Source organism: Loxodonta africana, chromosome 19 (genome assembly GCF_030014295.1).
Source record: "Loxodonta africana isolate mLoxAfr1 chromosome 19, mLoxAfr1.hap2, whole genome shotgun sequence".
NCBI classification, from domain to species: Eukaryota; Metazoa; Chordata; class Mammalia; order Proboscidea; family Elephantidae; genus Loxodonta; species Loxodonta africana.
This window is the reverse complement of record NC_087360.1, coordinates 45,481,457-45,494,844: the sequence shown is the minus strand read 5'-3', so window position 1 is coordinate 45,494,844 and position 13,388 is coordinate 45,481,457. Positions and strand designations below refer to the sequence as shown.

Sequence of the window (13,388 nt, the reverse complement as noted above, 5' to 3'; positions counted from 1 at the left end):
GTGAGATGATTGAAAACACCATGGCTTGGGTCAGGTGCACCTTAGTCTTCAAGGTGACATTTTTGCTTTTCAATACTTTAAAGAGGTTTTTTGCAGCACATTTGCCCAATGCAATACGTTGTTTGATTTCTTGACTGCTGCTTCCGTGGGTGTTGACTGGATCCAAGTAAAATGAAATCCTTTACAACTTCAATGCTTTCTCTGTTTATCATGATGTTGCTTAATGGTCCAGTTGTGAGAATTTTTGTTTTATGTTAAGGTGTAATCCATTCTGAAGGCTGTAGCCTTTGATTTTCATCAGTAAGTGCTTCAAGTCTTCACTCTCAGCAAGCAAGGTTGTGTCCTCTGCATATTGCAGTTGTTAATGAGTCTTCCTCACAATTCTGATGCCCCATTCTTCTTCACATAGTCCAGCTTCTCAGATTATTTGCTCAGCATACAGACTGAATAAGTATGGTGAAAGGATACAACTCTGACACACACCTTTTCCTGATTTTAAACCATGCAGTATTCCCTTGTTCTGTTCAAATGACTGCTTCTTGGTCTGTGTACAGGTTCTGCATGAGCACAATTAAGTGTTCTGGAATTCCTGTTCTTGGCAGTGTTATCCATAACTTGTTATGATCCACACAGCTGAATGCCTTTGTGTAGTACTTCTAGGGATATGATGGGGTGTACAGAATAGTGCCTCAGTGGCCTCATAGTAACATTTGTAGTTTCTAAACTGTTCCTTCAAGCCCTAAGGACTCTACAGGACTTTCTCAAAGGTCTTCATAAAAGGAGAGGGACACCAACTACATGGGGCTGGAGAAGAGTTCCCTCTAGGCTTCTTCCACCAGAGGAACATAAAAATTTAAAGATAAAAATAAAACCCACTACCCATCAAAAGACATTGTGAAGGGTCACTTCAAAACTGTTAGTAAGATGTCCACACAAAAACTTACACATAAATGTTCATAGCAACGTTATTCATAATAGCCAAAAAGTAGAAACAGCCCAAATGTCTATAGATGCCTTTCAGTTAGCAATCAAGTTGCATTAAGTTTGCACCACCTGGGAAGTCCTGGGACTAGGGATATAAAAGGGATATAGCAGTGAACAAAATTAAGTTGCTGGCCCCATAAAGCTTACATTCTAAAGAAAAGATACGCTTAAGTAATTTGCTAAATGAATATAGAGATGTTTCCTTTGTTTCAGCAAGTCTTTTACCCTCTTATGGATTCAAATTGCTCCCCCCCCCAATATGTGTTGGAATCCTAACCGGTGGGGTACAGGACCTAGTTTTACTCTAAATAAGGTGGACTTTGTCATTGGCTCCAGGGAAATAACCCGTGGTGTAATTGCAATGCCTTGGTCCGGGACTTCCAGGCCACACCTGAGGATTTGTGCAGGTGAGTGGGGGCTGACCAGATCAGAAAGTACTCACCAAGGAGACTGATTTCAACTAGCCTCAGGAGGCATGATTCAAAGAGCTTCCTAGTTGGAGGAAGGTAACATGACCTCATCCTTGCATCTCTTCCTTATGATCCTGATCCATATCCTTTTGCTATATGACAAGGATCCCTGGTGGTACAGCAGTTAAGGGCTTGGCTGCTAACCAAAAGGTGGGGGATTTGAACTCACCAGCCACTCCAGGGGAGAAAGATGTGGCATCTGCTTCCGTAAAGATTTACAGCCTTGGAAACCCTATGCAGCAGTTCTACTCTGTCTTACACAGTCATTATGAGTTCAAATTGATATCATAGCAACAGGTTTGGTTTTTCACTATAATAAAACCAGTAGTCATTAGTACTCCATGAGTTTTGTGAGTCATTGCAACAAATTAACAAACAAACTCAAGGACACCGTCCTCTTATTTCATAAGGTCTGACCCAGCCTCAGATGGCTAGGGAAAGAGAGTGCCCTGTAGGTTGCTGGTGTCAGAAATGATGGAGAAGTGGGAAAGCAGGGATATGATTAATCTCCTGGGAATGCTACGGTAGTATAATCCTGTTTGGAAATAGGGTTTTCTTTGTTAGTCATACCCGAGTGGGGTGGAGTGGGTTCTAAATCTAATCACTTCTGAGTTATAAAAAGAGCAAATAAGACAGAGATAAGCAAACACGTGGTGGAGGGAGGAGGGATAGGGGAAAGATACCATGTGAGGATCGTCTACAAGCCAAATAACATCTGGGACTACCTACAAAGAAGAAATCCACATGACCGAGATCATGATTTGGATTTTTGGCCTCCACAACTGTGAGAAAATTAATTTCTGGCCTTTAAAGCCACCCACTTGTGGTATTTGTGTTACAAAAACAGCCCATACCTGAATAGTAACATTCCCACTTAGAACCTGGAAATTTAATAATACAACAGTGAACGCTTCCCTAAAAAACCAAACCCATTGCCATCGAGTCAACTCCAACTCATAGTACCCTATAGGACAAAGTAGAGCTACCCCATAGGGTTTCCAAGGAACAGCTGGTGGATTTGAACTGCTGACCTTTTGGTTAGCAGCTGAGCTCTTAACCACTGTACCATAAGGGCTCCGACACTTCCCTGACCCCATATAAAATCTTAAGATCCATTGAAGGTGATTTTAGAAAGAGGGAATTAATGAATTAATGGTCTGGGAAAAAAACGGTTTGTGGACTTTTCAGAGAATTATGTTGAGTGTAATACTATGCAAGGTCTTATTATCTGAAGGAGTTTATCTCCAGAAGTTATTTAACACAGAAAACTAGAATCAGAACAGTGGATTGAGAACAACTTCTGCAACTAAGTTTTTTGTTCTTTTTCTTTGCCCTAAAACTGTTAAAAAAATAACACTGATGGCTAATGGAGTTTAAGATAAGCATAGTTAAATTTTTTTATTCCCCTATAAGCTGTCATCTTTTCTTATTTTCACAGAGTTATTCAGGCACTAGTTATTTTGTATACCTAGGATTGTAGAACCTGTTCTGAGAAGTTAGGGTTGATGTCAGGTATTTTTTGTTTTTTGTTTGTTTAAGAAAACAAACCCCAAAAAACAAAGGTCCCTGCTTCTAGGACTACTGATTCAACCTATGGACCAGTGTTAAGATTACATTTTATTTCAATAGAACTCACTAAGATTCGTGAGAAATTTGACCGACCTTATTACATCAATCTAAACAGTAATTTTCAGTATTGCTTGAGCTTGACATTAGTGCATACTAATGAGAGATGCTAAAAAAACTGTCCTGCTATCAGTTAAACAGGAATGGAATGATAAAATGTGGGTTTTGGAGTAAGCCCTTTGTTAAATAACCTTGGAAAATATTTGAAAAATACTCGAAGTAGGGCAGGGTGTATTTTTCACATTTGATCAACAAGTTGTAGAAGAAAGATTAAGGAAGTAGCAGGAGATATCAAAGAATAATCCTCAACATTTCTTAAGCAGCTGCTGAAGCTCTCCATTTTATAGAGATACAAACAGGCCCACAGAGGCCATACAAAAAACCAAAACCCAGTTGCTGTCAAGTTGATTCCTATCAATGACAACCTCATGTATATCAGAGTAGAACTATGCTCTATAGCGTCTTTACAATGGCTGTGACCTTTCAGAAGAGGATAATTAGGCCTTTCTTCTGAGGTGTCTTTAGGTGGATTAGAGCTGCCAACTTTTTGGTAGCAGTTGAGCGCTTAACTGATAGTAAAGAAAAAGATTTCCTAGAAGGTGAGAAAATTGTTTCAATTTACTAATTAATTCAGAATAAAAGATTAGTCCTTTTGTGTCTTCAACAAATCACGTGCTATTACTTTTTTATTCTGAGAACAAGGCAAATAGAAGGTGACATCTGAGACTTGAGGAGCAAGTTCTAGACCAAGAATAAAAAGTATTCTTATGATTTACTAAACACTAATGATTGCCTGGGGCTGTACCTTGAGGATTTCAAAGATTTATCCAGACTCAAGGGGAAAGGCATTGTAACCCTAATACCTTGCAGCATGTTTTCTCCTTTCCAAAATGGGCAATTGAGAGCTTGACATAACTAATGCCATAATGATGCTCTAAGTAACCTGTAGGTTTTTCTTGGCATTTTGTACACTCTCAATGTCCTTTTTTTTATTACACCAGCTAACTGGTCTCTTTCCAAAGGGGTGTGGGGCCTTCTCAGCTCTTGTGGCCTTGGTCTCCCTCCTTTTCTTTGTTCTCTTGGGGGATGGCTTTCAGCCTGCAAGACGGCAGCCAAGAAAGCTGCCTGGCGATTTTCATCCACGACTTTCTTTCTTGCTCCTTATCTCAGTCAGAGTAAACTTGGCAGGCCAGTTTCACTATCTAAGAGATTTTTATATATAAGTTTTTTTTGCCAGTTACAAACATAGAGATTAGAGTCCAGATGTTCAGCATGCAGATCTTTAGTTTAATAAAGAGTTTCTTATAGTCGTTCAATGATGTTTTTTTCTACTCATCTGACCATCTGTGGGCTACATGCTTGAAGACACGATGTAACCCTTGCAAAAATAATATACATACTTGACTGCTCCAGGGGATGGACCCCAACAGGTAACAGCATGCTGGGATCATTTTATAATGACTGCCATGCACAAGTGTTGTGAATTGGCTGGCCCTGTTCTAGGGGATTAGTTTGTTTTCATTTAGATATTCCAATTATAGTAAATAAAAACAAATTACTTAAGAAAAAAGTACCAGTTCGTGTATTAAAACCAAGTTCCAATTCATGCTTTGTCTGACAAACAGGACTTGCTATTTCTGCTAGGAAGAGAATGGGCTAGGCGAAACTGCTTTTAGCTTGGCAAACCTAATATGAATGATGAATATATCCTATACTAAAAGGAATCTTCCAGTGAATTCTGGAATTTTTTTTTAAAGCTAAGAGTGCAGTGGCTCCTAATCTTTCTAAGAACCCCTACATAACAATAATTTTTAAAAGTCTGTCTACAGCCAATTTTGGGCATACCACCTAGACTTACAGAACAATTTAGTAGCTTTGAAAATACCCATGAGGCTCTGGCTTGAAGAAACTATTGATCCAAATCAACTGCAGCTTACAGATGAACAAAATGAGGCCAGAAAGGAAAAGAAACCTCATATTCATGTAACTAGTTTAATGACAACACAAATCATTTAAATATAGAAAAATAAATAAATAATGCAGAAACACCTTCTGGTACTTAAAGTGTCCTTTATTCTATAATATTGTCCCATTTGGGTTTTATTATTTTCCTACTAAAAGTGTGAAATGCTTAGGGTACAAATTAGTAAGTAAAGGAATGTCAGTACAGAAAAAACATTTAATAAATTAAAGCAAAAACCAAAGATCAGGGGAGACCCAACAGTGTAGGATAAGCTATAAATAGCTCTTCCTCAAAAACAAAAGATCTAGAAATACCCAAGGGAGCTACTCTCTTGTGCCATATTCTTTCAGATTCCAAGGACCATATTTAACAAGCACACCAGCCAAGAAAGGCCAGCAAAAGGTTTAATGTTTTAAAATATACTGTATTGTACGGTGTACTAATTTCCATAGATACATTAAAATAGGCAATATTTGAGAAAGATCACTAATAAAATGGTCGTTTAATCCAAATTAATGTTAGATGCAAAAGTATTTGAGCAGCTAGTTTCTTAAACTTCATAGAAAGCCCACTATAATCTCAAATGCTTATCATCATAAGTATATAAGAAATACCGTAATACTAGAATTGGTTATTCAAATGTTAGCAAGGTGCTATGGTCCTAAAATAGGCTACTTCCAAAGTGTCTAATAATTATGGATTATCATAGTAACTACATAAATGTAATACAGTAAACAGAACAGTTATATATGTGAGCCATACTTCATGCTGAGGTGATCATGAAAATGAGGTGATCACTGTATATTCCCTTCCAAAGCTTCAACGATGTGTGCTGCAGAAGGACGATCTTTGGGATCCTCATTAGTGCATACAGAGAAAAGTTCAATTATTTTCTGGTATGATTCACCCAGCTCTTCTGTATTAACAGGGGGTCTAGTTCCCAAAGCTGCATAGTATGCTTCATCATCAAAGTCACTTTCATCAAAAGTTTTATCTGTTCATGAAGCAGTTGGAGATTGAAACAATAAACAAAATCACTTTAAGTCATGGAAAAGCTTAGTGGCTGCTAAAGAGCACACTCCTGAAACTAGAATTCATCAGCCAATATGCTTTCCGTTATATCATAAGCAGTCTCTTAAACTGTCCTGCCATCAGCGAAGATCAGCTATTGTCTTTTATTTATAGGTCATCAGCCCCTACTCCTTTCCTCATAGCTTCCTAATCTTTTCCAGAGGCAAAAAGATTTTTTATAACTTTTTGCTTTAATGGATTTGCTTGCAGCTCCCTATTCTCAATCTATCCGCATCTCGTTTGTATGAGATTAAACCTAGATGGTACCTAATAGTCATCAGTATTAATATGATCTATATCTTAGAATCTATGTCACTAAATTCAAACAACTTGCTCTTTACATTTTAACTTAATAGAAAAATAACATGATTTTATAAGCTAATCTTTAGTTCAAAGTAAAGACACTGGATTTTAAAAATATATATTTATACCTTCATCATCATCATCATCCGAGAGATTAACGTGTGGAATACATAAAGTCATCATTTCCCACAGAGTAAGCCCAAAGGCAAATATGTCTGCTTTGTCGGTAATAATACCATTCTCTTCCAAAGCTTCCTTGGGTTTCCATGGCTCAGTGCCAATATAACAAGCCTCAGCGTCAGTCACTGAAACAGTTAAAATAGGTAACAGTTAAAACAGTCTTAAGGGGAGGCACTATAAGGTAGAAAGTTAAACAAACTCAAAAGAAAATGGGCAGACAATTTGAACAGACTAATAAACGCAGGCAATAAACTTGAAAATGCACTCAACCTCACTGATAAAGATTACTTTCTTCCTATCTGGCTGGTAAATATACAAAAAGGTGGTTAGTTAGCAAGCATGTAGGGTAACATGATTTGAATTGCTGACCTTCTGGTTAGCAGCCATAGCACTTAACCACTATGCCACCAGGGTTTCCAGAAAAGTGATAGGAATATAAATAGAGCGTGGATGTTAAGAGTACGGACTCTGAAGCGATACTCCCTGGACTCAAAGACATTTGCAAGCTGTGTGACCTTGAAAAGAGCACTTAATTTCTGTGCCCCAGTTCCTTTTGAACTGTGTCATGTCATTAGGCTGAGAGACACCATATTTATGCTTCCATAATTTCCGAGTCAAGGAAAACAGAAAGGGTAGAATCACATATCAGTACTTAAAGCTTCAGCCCAGGAATGACAAAGGTCCACTCCCATTTCCATTTAAGTTTTAGAGTCAACTCGTCAATTTCAATGAAGGCAGCTGGAATTTTGACTGGAAATGCACTGAATCTCCAGATCAATTTGGAAAGAATTAACATCTTAACAGTACTGAGTCCTCCAATCCAGGATCATGATGTCTCTCTCCATTTACTTAGACCATATTTAATTCTCTCAGTGTTGTGTTGTATTGTTCATCGTAGAGGTCTTAGGCTTCTTTTGTTAGATTTATCCTTAAGTATTTTATGTGTTTTTGGCACTTGAAAATGGAATTTTTTTAAATGACAGTTTCCAATTATTTGCTGCTAGTATAGTATTTTTACACCAATAACGTAGACCTTCTTTATTTGTTTACTAACCACCCCCCGCCCCGTGAGGTCTTAAATGTGCTTTGCTAATTTTTTTTTTTACAACATGTAAACAACATAGCAGCACTTCTGAAAATAGCTAGGTGGAGGGGAAAAGAGCGGTTGGCAAACAAATGTAGAAGGTGTACATTATCTGCGTAAAAATACAGTCTATAGAAATAATATAGCTAATTTCACTTATTAGTCCTAATATTTGTTTCCTAGATCCCTTGGAATTTCTACCTAAACAGCCTATCAACTGCAAATAGGGACAGTTTCATTTCCTTTCCAATCTTAATGCCTTTTATTTCTTTTTCTTTCTTTATTTTAGTGGCTAGGACTATAAATAAATAAATAAGACAATGTTAAATAACAGTAGCAAGAGCGAGCATCCTTACTTTATTCCCTATGTAAGTAGGGTATTAGCTGTCAGTTTTTTGTAGATACCCTTTCTGAGGCTAACTTCCCCTCTATTCCTAGTTAACTGAGAGTTTTCATCATGAATGGGTGTTGGATTTTGTCAAATGCTTATGACTGTGTAGTTTTCTTTTCAAATCCATTAACCTAGTTTAGAAATACTTCCCAAAGTTATCTCCAATTAAAATATGCATTAATAAGAAATCAATAATTTATACTGTGTGTTTGGTAGGGGAGGGGACTGGAGGCTGAGTGGAAGAGAGACAGGAAAGGGAGACTTCATTACACACTTTTAAAAAGTTTCTGATTTTTGAATCATGTGAATTTATTACCTACCCCCAAAAAATAAGATTTACAAATTTTATAAAAACAAAACTTTAAAAATTAGGCTACTACTCACCAGTCATATTTTCATCCAATGGTAGGGAGACACCTACATCACAGATTTTAATAGTTTCAAAATCACCTTTAATTACAACATTTGAAGACTTTATGTCCCCATGAAGCAGTTTCTTTTCTTGATGCAGATACTAAACAGTGAAAAATTTAACACAGACGAGCAGAAATACAAATTAATAAACATGATGATGTTAAAACAAAAATGACAACCTGAACTTCGTTTCTAAACTTCAGATTTTAAATATATGTCCATCATTTCGAATTGTTTGAAACCAGAGGAGGGAATGTCCCATGTTTTCTCAGTCTGCTATATTGACCAGAAATCTAAAAGATTCTCTAGAGATAGATGTCTATTTATAGATAAGTTAACTTTTATTTTCAAGCCTATTACACATATTTGTATATCAAAAGATGCTATTGCTGGTTTCAAAATATACTGCAATTTTACTTGAGACTAGTAATTTTTAGAAATAATTTTGGAATCTTCACAATAAGGCATACCTTCCTCAAATTGTTGGGATAAATTGGGACAACAGAGGAAGTGTGGCCACAGAAGTTCATAAGCAGAAGAGGAAACAGAAATGTAATCTACGAGCCACACATTAACCCTTTCTTGGAACTGACAAATAAATACCCACCCACAATCAAAAACCAAGCTTCACTGCCATCAAGTCAATTCCAACTCATAGCAACCCTATAGGACAGAGTAGAACTGCCCCATAGAGTCTCCAGGGAGTGCCTGGTGGATTTGAGCTGTCAACCTCTTGGTTGGCAGCTGTAGCACTTAACCACTATATAACCAGCGTTTCCACAATCAAAAATTCCTGCAAAATTGTTTATTTGTTCATCGCATTTGAGCACCTACTCTATGAGCTGAGGTTAGAAATGATGCAGAGGCAATTCTTGGTATACACCTCCTTTATATACAAGAACAATTAATGTGCTTAATTTAAGTTTTGCCAAACATAAATTGAATATATTCATTAAATAATTAAAATTATTAAAGTTTAGCCATCTAAAATCATAGCTTTTCTATAAAAGTATTAAAAAATATTTAGAAATACTGCCTTTTTCCAATCTCATGCTTCATAAATTTATTTTATCTGAATTCTTGACATGCAACTTTATCATCAACACCATTATCTGACCCACTTTCGAGTTATCCAACAGCTTTATAGAGTTATCATTACTTTTGGTTAAGTTAGGATACTGAATATTTTTATTCTATACATTGTTTCATATTTTTGGGGGGGGAATTTTTATCCAAAGGCAAAATAATTTATTTGCATAACAAAGAACATTTTTCACTTGATCTGTGGATGTATATTCGTCATGGCCAAAACTTAACATTTCATAGATCTTTAAGAGACTTGTTTACATCAGCATGGGCCTAGGAGCCAGTAATAATTACTAAATTTGAGTTAAATTTATTAGCCTTTTAAATGAAATCTAACAGGCAAACTCTATAAGTGCCTGTCTGAGGTTATTTCAGGCTTATGTTAGGTCCCCAAACAATACTTGGCTGGTCAAAATAAAGAATCGTGCACCCACATTATAAGAAACTATAGACTTCAACATAAGGCAACTAACTCCCTCTTTAGGGAGAAAAAAAAAAAAATTCCACGTTGTAATCCAGGATATAAGGTATTTTGTTTCTTCACATTCCACAAAAGTTATTTAAAATATAATGGCATAGTTACCTTTAACCCCCTTGCCATGTTCAGAGCAACTTTTAAAATTATGGCTGCTGGAAAAGGATCATTGCTGTCTTTACTTCTTTCTTCTATTAAGTCATTTAGAGACTTTTCACCACCATATTCCATAGCAAGACACAGACTACCATCACTGGCTTCAGTAAAAGCACGATAACCTTAAAGAAAATGGGACACTTTCTACTAAAATAGTAAAAACAATAGTACTTAAGGTTTTTACATTAAAGTGATTGAAGACATATATCTGAACTAACACTGACAAAGAAACAACTGTTACTTAAAAAATTAAGTTATTAGATCAAATTTAAAATGCCTTCAAAGTTTGCCAACAATATCACAAGTAAAAATATTTTTTAAAACTCTATGCTTCCCTAAATACGATATGAAAAATGCAAAATGAAAACCAGAAAATTAGCTAAATGCAGATCATTTTATATTCCTGAAGTGTCCAAAGTACCAACACCATAATGACTATGTCTATTCCCATCAAGAGCAGAACTGCCCCATACAGTTTCCAAGGAACAGCTGATGAATTTGAACTGCTGACCTTTTGGATAGCAGCCAAATGCTTAACCACTGCAGCACCAGGGCCCCAAATACATACTTATACACCTAAAACTACTGTATACCAATTTGAATTTTAAAATTTTCTCATTAAATTGATTCCTGCCAACTTCTATACTACCCCACCCACATCCTCTTCATTTCTATTAGTGAAAACAGTTGAGAGATAATATAAACCATTTCTTGATAAAAACAATATTATCATGCCAGATACTACTACCAAATAAACTTTAAACATACCTACAATGTTTGGATGATGAAGGTTTTTCAAAATCCTAGCTTCATCAGTTAGTCTCTTTTGATACATACTTTGGTAATGATCATTATATCTAGAATTAATCTTTTTCACGGCCCAAGGAGAACGAGACAAACCTCTTGGGGACCTTAAAAAAAAAGGTATATAGAAAACAATAAGCATAATACATTTTCAAATGATAATAAGTTTCTAAATTTTGAAAAGCACTTGATAGTAATTTGTTGTTTAAAAAACAATATTTAAAGTATTTTAGACTACCACCACCTCTTCTATGTTTCCCTTTCAAATGGAAGATATCTATCTGATATACTGGGAGAAATTTGTAAGGAGCCCCAGTGGTACAGTGGTTAAAGCAACTAGCTGCTAACCCAGAGGTCGGCGATTCGAAACCACCAGCAGCTCTGTGGGAGAAAGATGTGGCAGTCTGCTTCCCCAGAGATTTACAGCATCAGAAACCCCGTAAGATCAGAATGAGTTGGAGTCGACTTGATGGCAATGGTTAATATACTGAAAAGGATGTGATAAATAGAGAACTAAAAGGATAAGCATGGAATTTTAAACTTGAAATTTTAAATTTGAAAATTACTATGTTGTTGTAGGTGCTGTCAAGTCAGTTCCAACATATAGTGACCCCAGATACAACAGAACAAAACACTGCCCAATCCTGCGCCATCTTACAATCACTGTTACGCTTGAGCCTGTTTTTCCAGCCACGGTGTCAATCCATCTCATTGAGGGACTTCCTCTTTTTCACTGACCCTCTACTTTACCAAGCATGATGTCCTTCTCCAGGGACTGTCCAAGGCATGTGAGACGTAATCTCACCACCCTTGCTTCTAAGGAGCATTCTGGTTGTATTTCTTCTGAGAAAGATTTGTTTGTTCTTTAGAAGATACATGGTACATTACATATTTTTCGCCAACGCCACAATTCAAAGGTGTCAATTCTTCCATCTTCCTTATTCATTGTCCATTTTCACATGCATATGAGGCAATTGAAAACACCATGTCTTGGGCTAAGGACACTTTAGTCTTCAAGGTGAATTCTTTACTTTTTAACAATTTAAAGAGGTCTTTCACAGATTTGCCCAATGCAATGTGTCACTGGATTTGTTGACTGCTGCTTCCGTGGGTGTTGATTGTGGATCCAAGTAAAAGAAATCCTTGACAACTTCAACCTTTTCTCCGTTTATCATAATGTTGCTTATTGGTCCAGTTGTGAGGATTTTTGTTTTAGTTATGTGGAGGCATAATCCACACCGAAGGGCTGTGGTCTTTGAATTTCATCAGTAAGTGCTTCAAGTCCTCTTCATTTTCAGCAAGTAAAGTTGTATCATCTGCAATTAAGTTGTGAGTCTTCCTCCAATCCTAATGTCTCATTCTTCTTCATACAGGCCAGCTTCTTGGATTATTTGGTCAGCAACATATTGAATAAGTATGGTGAGAGGATACAACCCTGACACACACCTTGCCTGACTTTAAACAATGAAGTATCCCTTGTTCTGTTTGAAAAACTGCCTCTTGAACCATGAACAGGTTCCACATAAGCACATTTAAGTGTTCTTGAATTCCCATTCTTCAGAATGTTATCCATAATTTGTTATGATCCACACAATCGAGTGCCTTTCCATAGTCAATAAAACACAGGTACACAACTTGCTGATATTCTCTGCTTTCAGCTAGAATCCACCTGACATCAGCAATGATATACCTGGCTCCACAGCCTCCTCTGATTCCGGCTTGAATTACTGGCATTTTCCTATGGATGTAATGCTACAACCGCTTTTGAATGATCTTCAGCAAAATTTTACTTGCATGAGATATTAATGATAAAAAAAAATACTGTTCATAATTTCCACATTCTGTTGGATCACCTTCTTGGGAACAGGCACAAATATGAATCTCTTCCAGTCAGTTGGCCAGGTAGCTGTCTTCCATATTTCCTGGCATAGAAAAGTGAGTACTTCCAGCACTGCATTCGTTTGTTGAAACATCTCAATTAGTCTTTGGTGAATTCCTGGAGCCTTGTTTTTCGCCAATGCTTTCAGTGCAGCTTGGATCTCTTCCTTCAGTACTATTGGTTCCTGATCATATGCTACCTCCTGAAATTGTTGAACATCGATCAATTCCTTTTTGTACAGTGACTCTGTGGGTTTCTTCAATCTTCTTTTGATGCTTCCTGCATCATTTAATATTTTTCTCCATAGAATCCTTCAATATTGCAACTCGAGACTTGCAATTTTTATCTTCAGTTCTTGAGAAATGCCGAGCATGTTCTTCCTTTTTGGTTTTCTATCTCCAGGTTCACATGTAATTATAATACTTTACTTCATCGTCTCGAGCCGCCCTTTGAAATATTTTGTTCAGTTCTTTTACTTCATTTCTTCCTTTCACTTTAGCTA

The 13,388-nt window shown here is 36.7% G+C and overlaps 1 protein-coding gene across 5 annotated transcripts in view; it reads right to left on the bottom strand.

The window, feature by feature from the left end:
- Positions 1–5,130: 5,130 nt before the first annotated feature.
- PBK (PDZ binding kinase) overlaps positions 5,131–13,388 on the bottom strand; it is a 66,618-nt gene continuing 58,360 nt past the window's right edge. For all 5 annotated transcript variants that reach the window (XM_064272646.1, XM_010592344.3, XM_010592345.3 and 2 more), the window contains 5 exons: positions 10,972–11,114; positions 10,156–10,325; positions 8,457–8,586; positions 6,546–6,722; positions 5,131–6,037 (listed from right to left, as the gene is read on the bottom strand). In XM_064272646.1, coding sequence (XP_064128716.1) covers positions 5,838–6,037; positions 6,546–6,722; positions 8,457–8,586; positions 10,156–10,325; positions 10,972–11,114 — 820 coding nt within the window. In that variant the 3' untranslated portion in view covers positions 5,131–5,837. The remainder of the gene's footprint in view (positions 6,038–6,545; positions 6,723–8,456; positions 8,587–10,155; positions 10,326–10,971; positions 11,115–13,388) is intronic.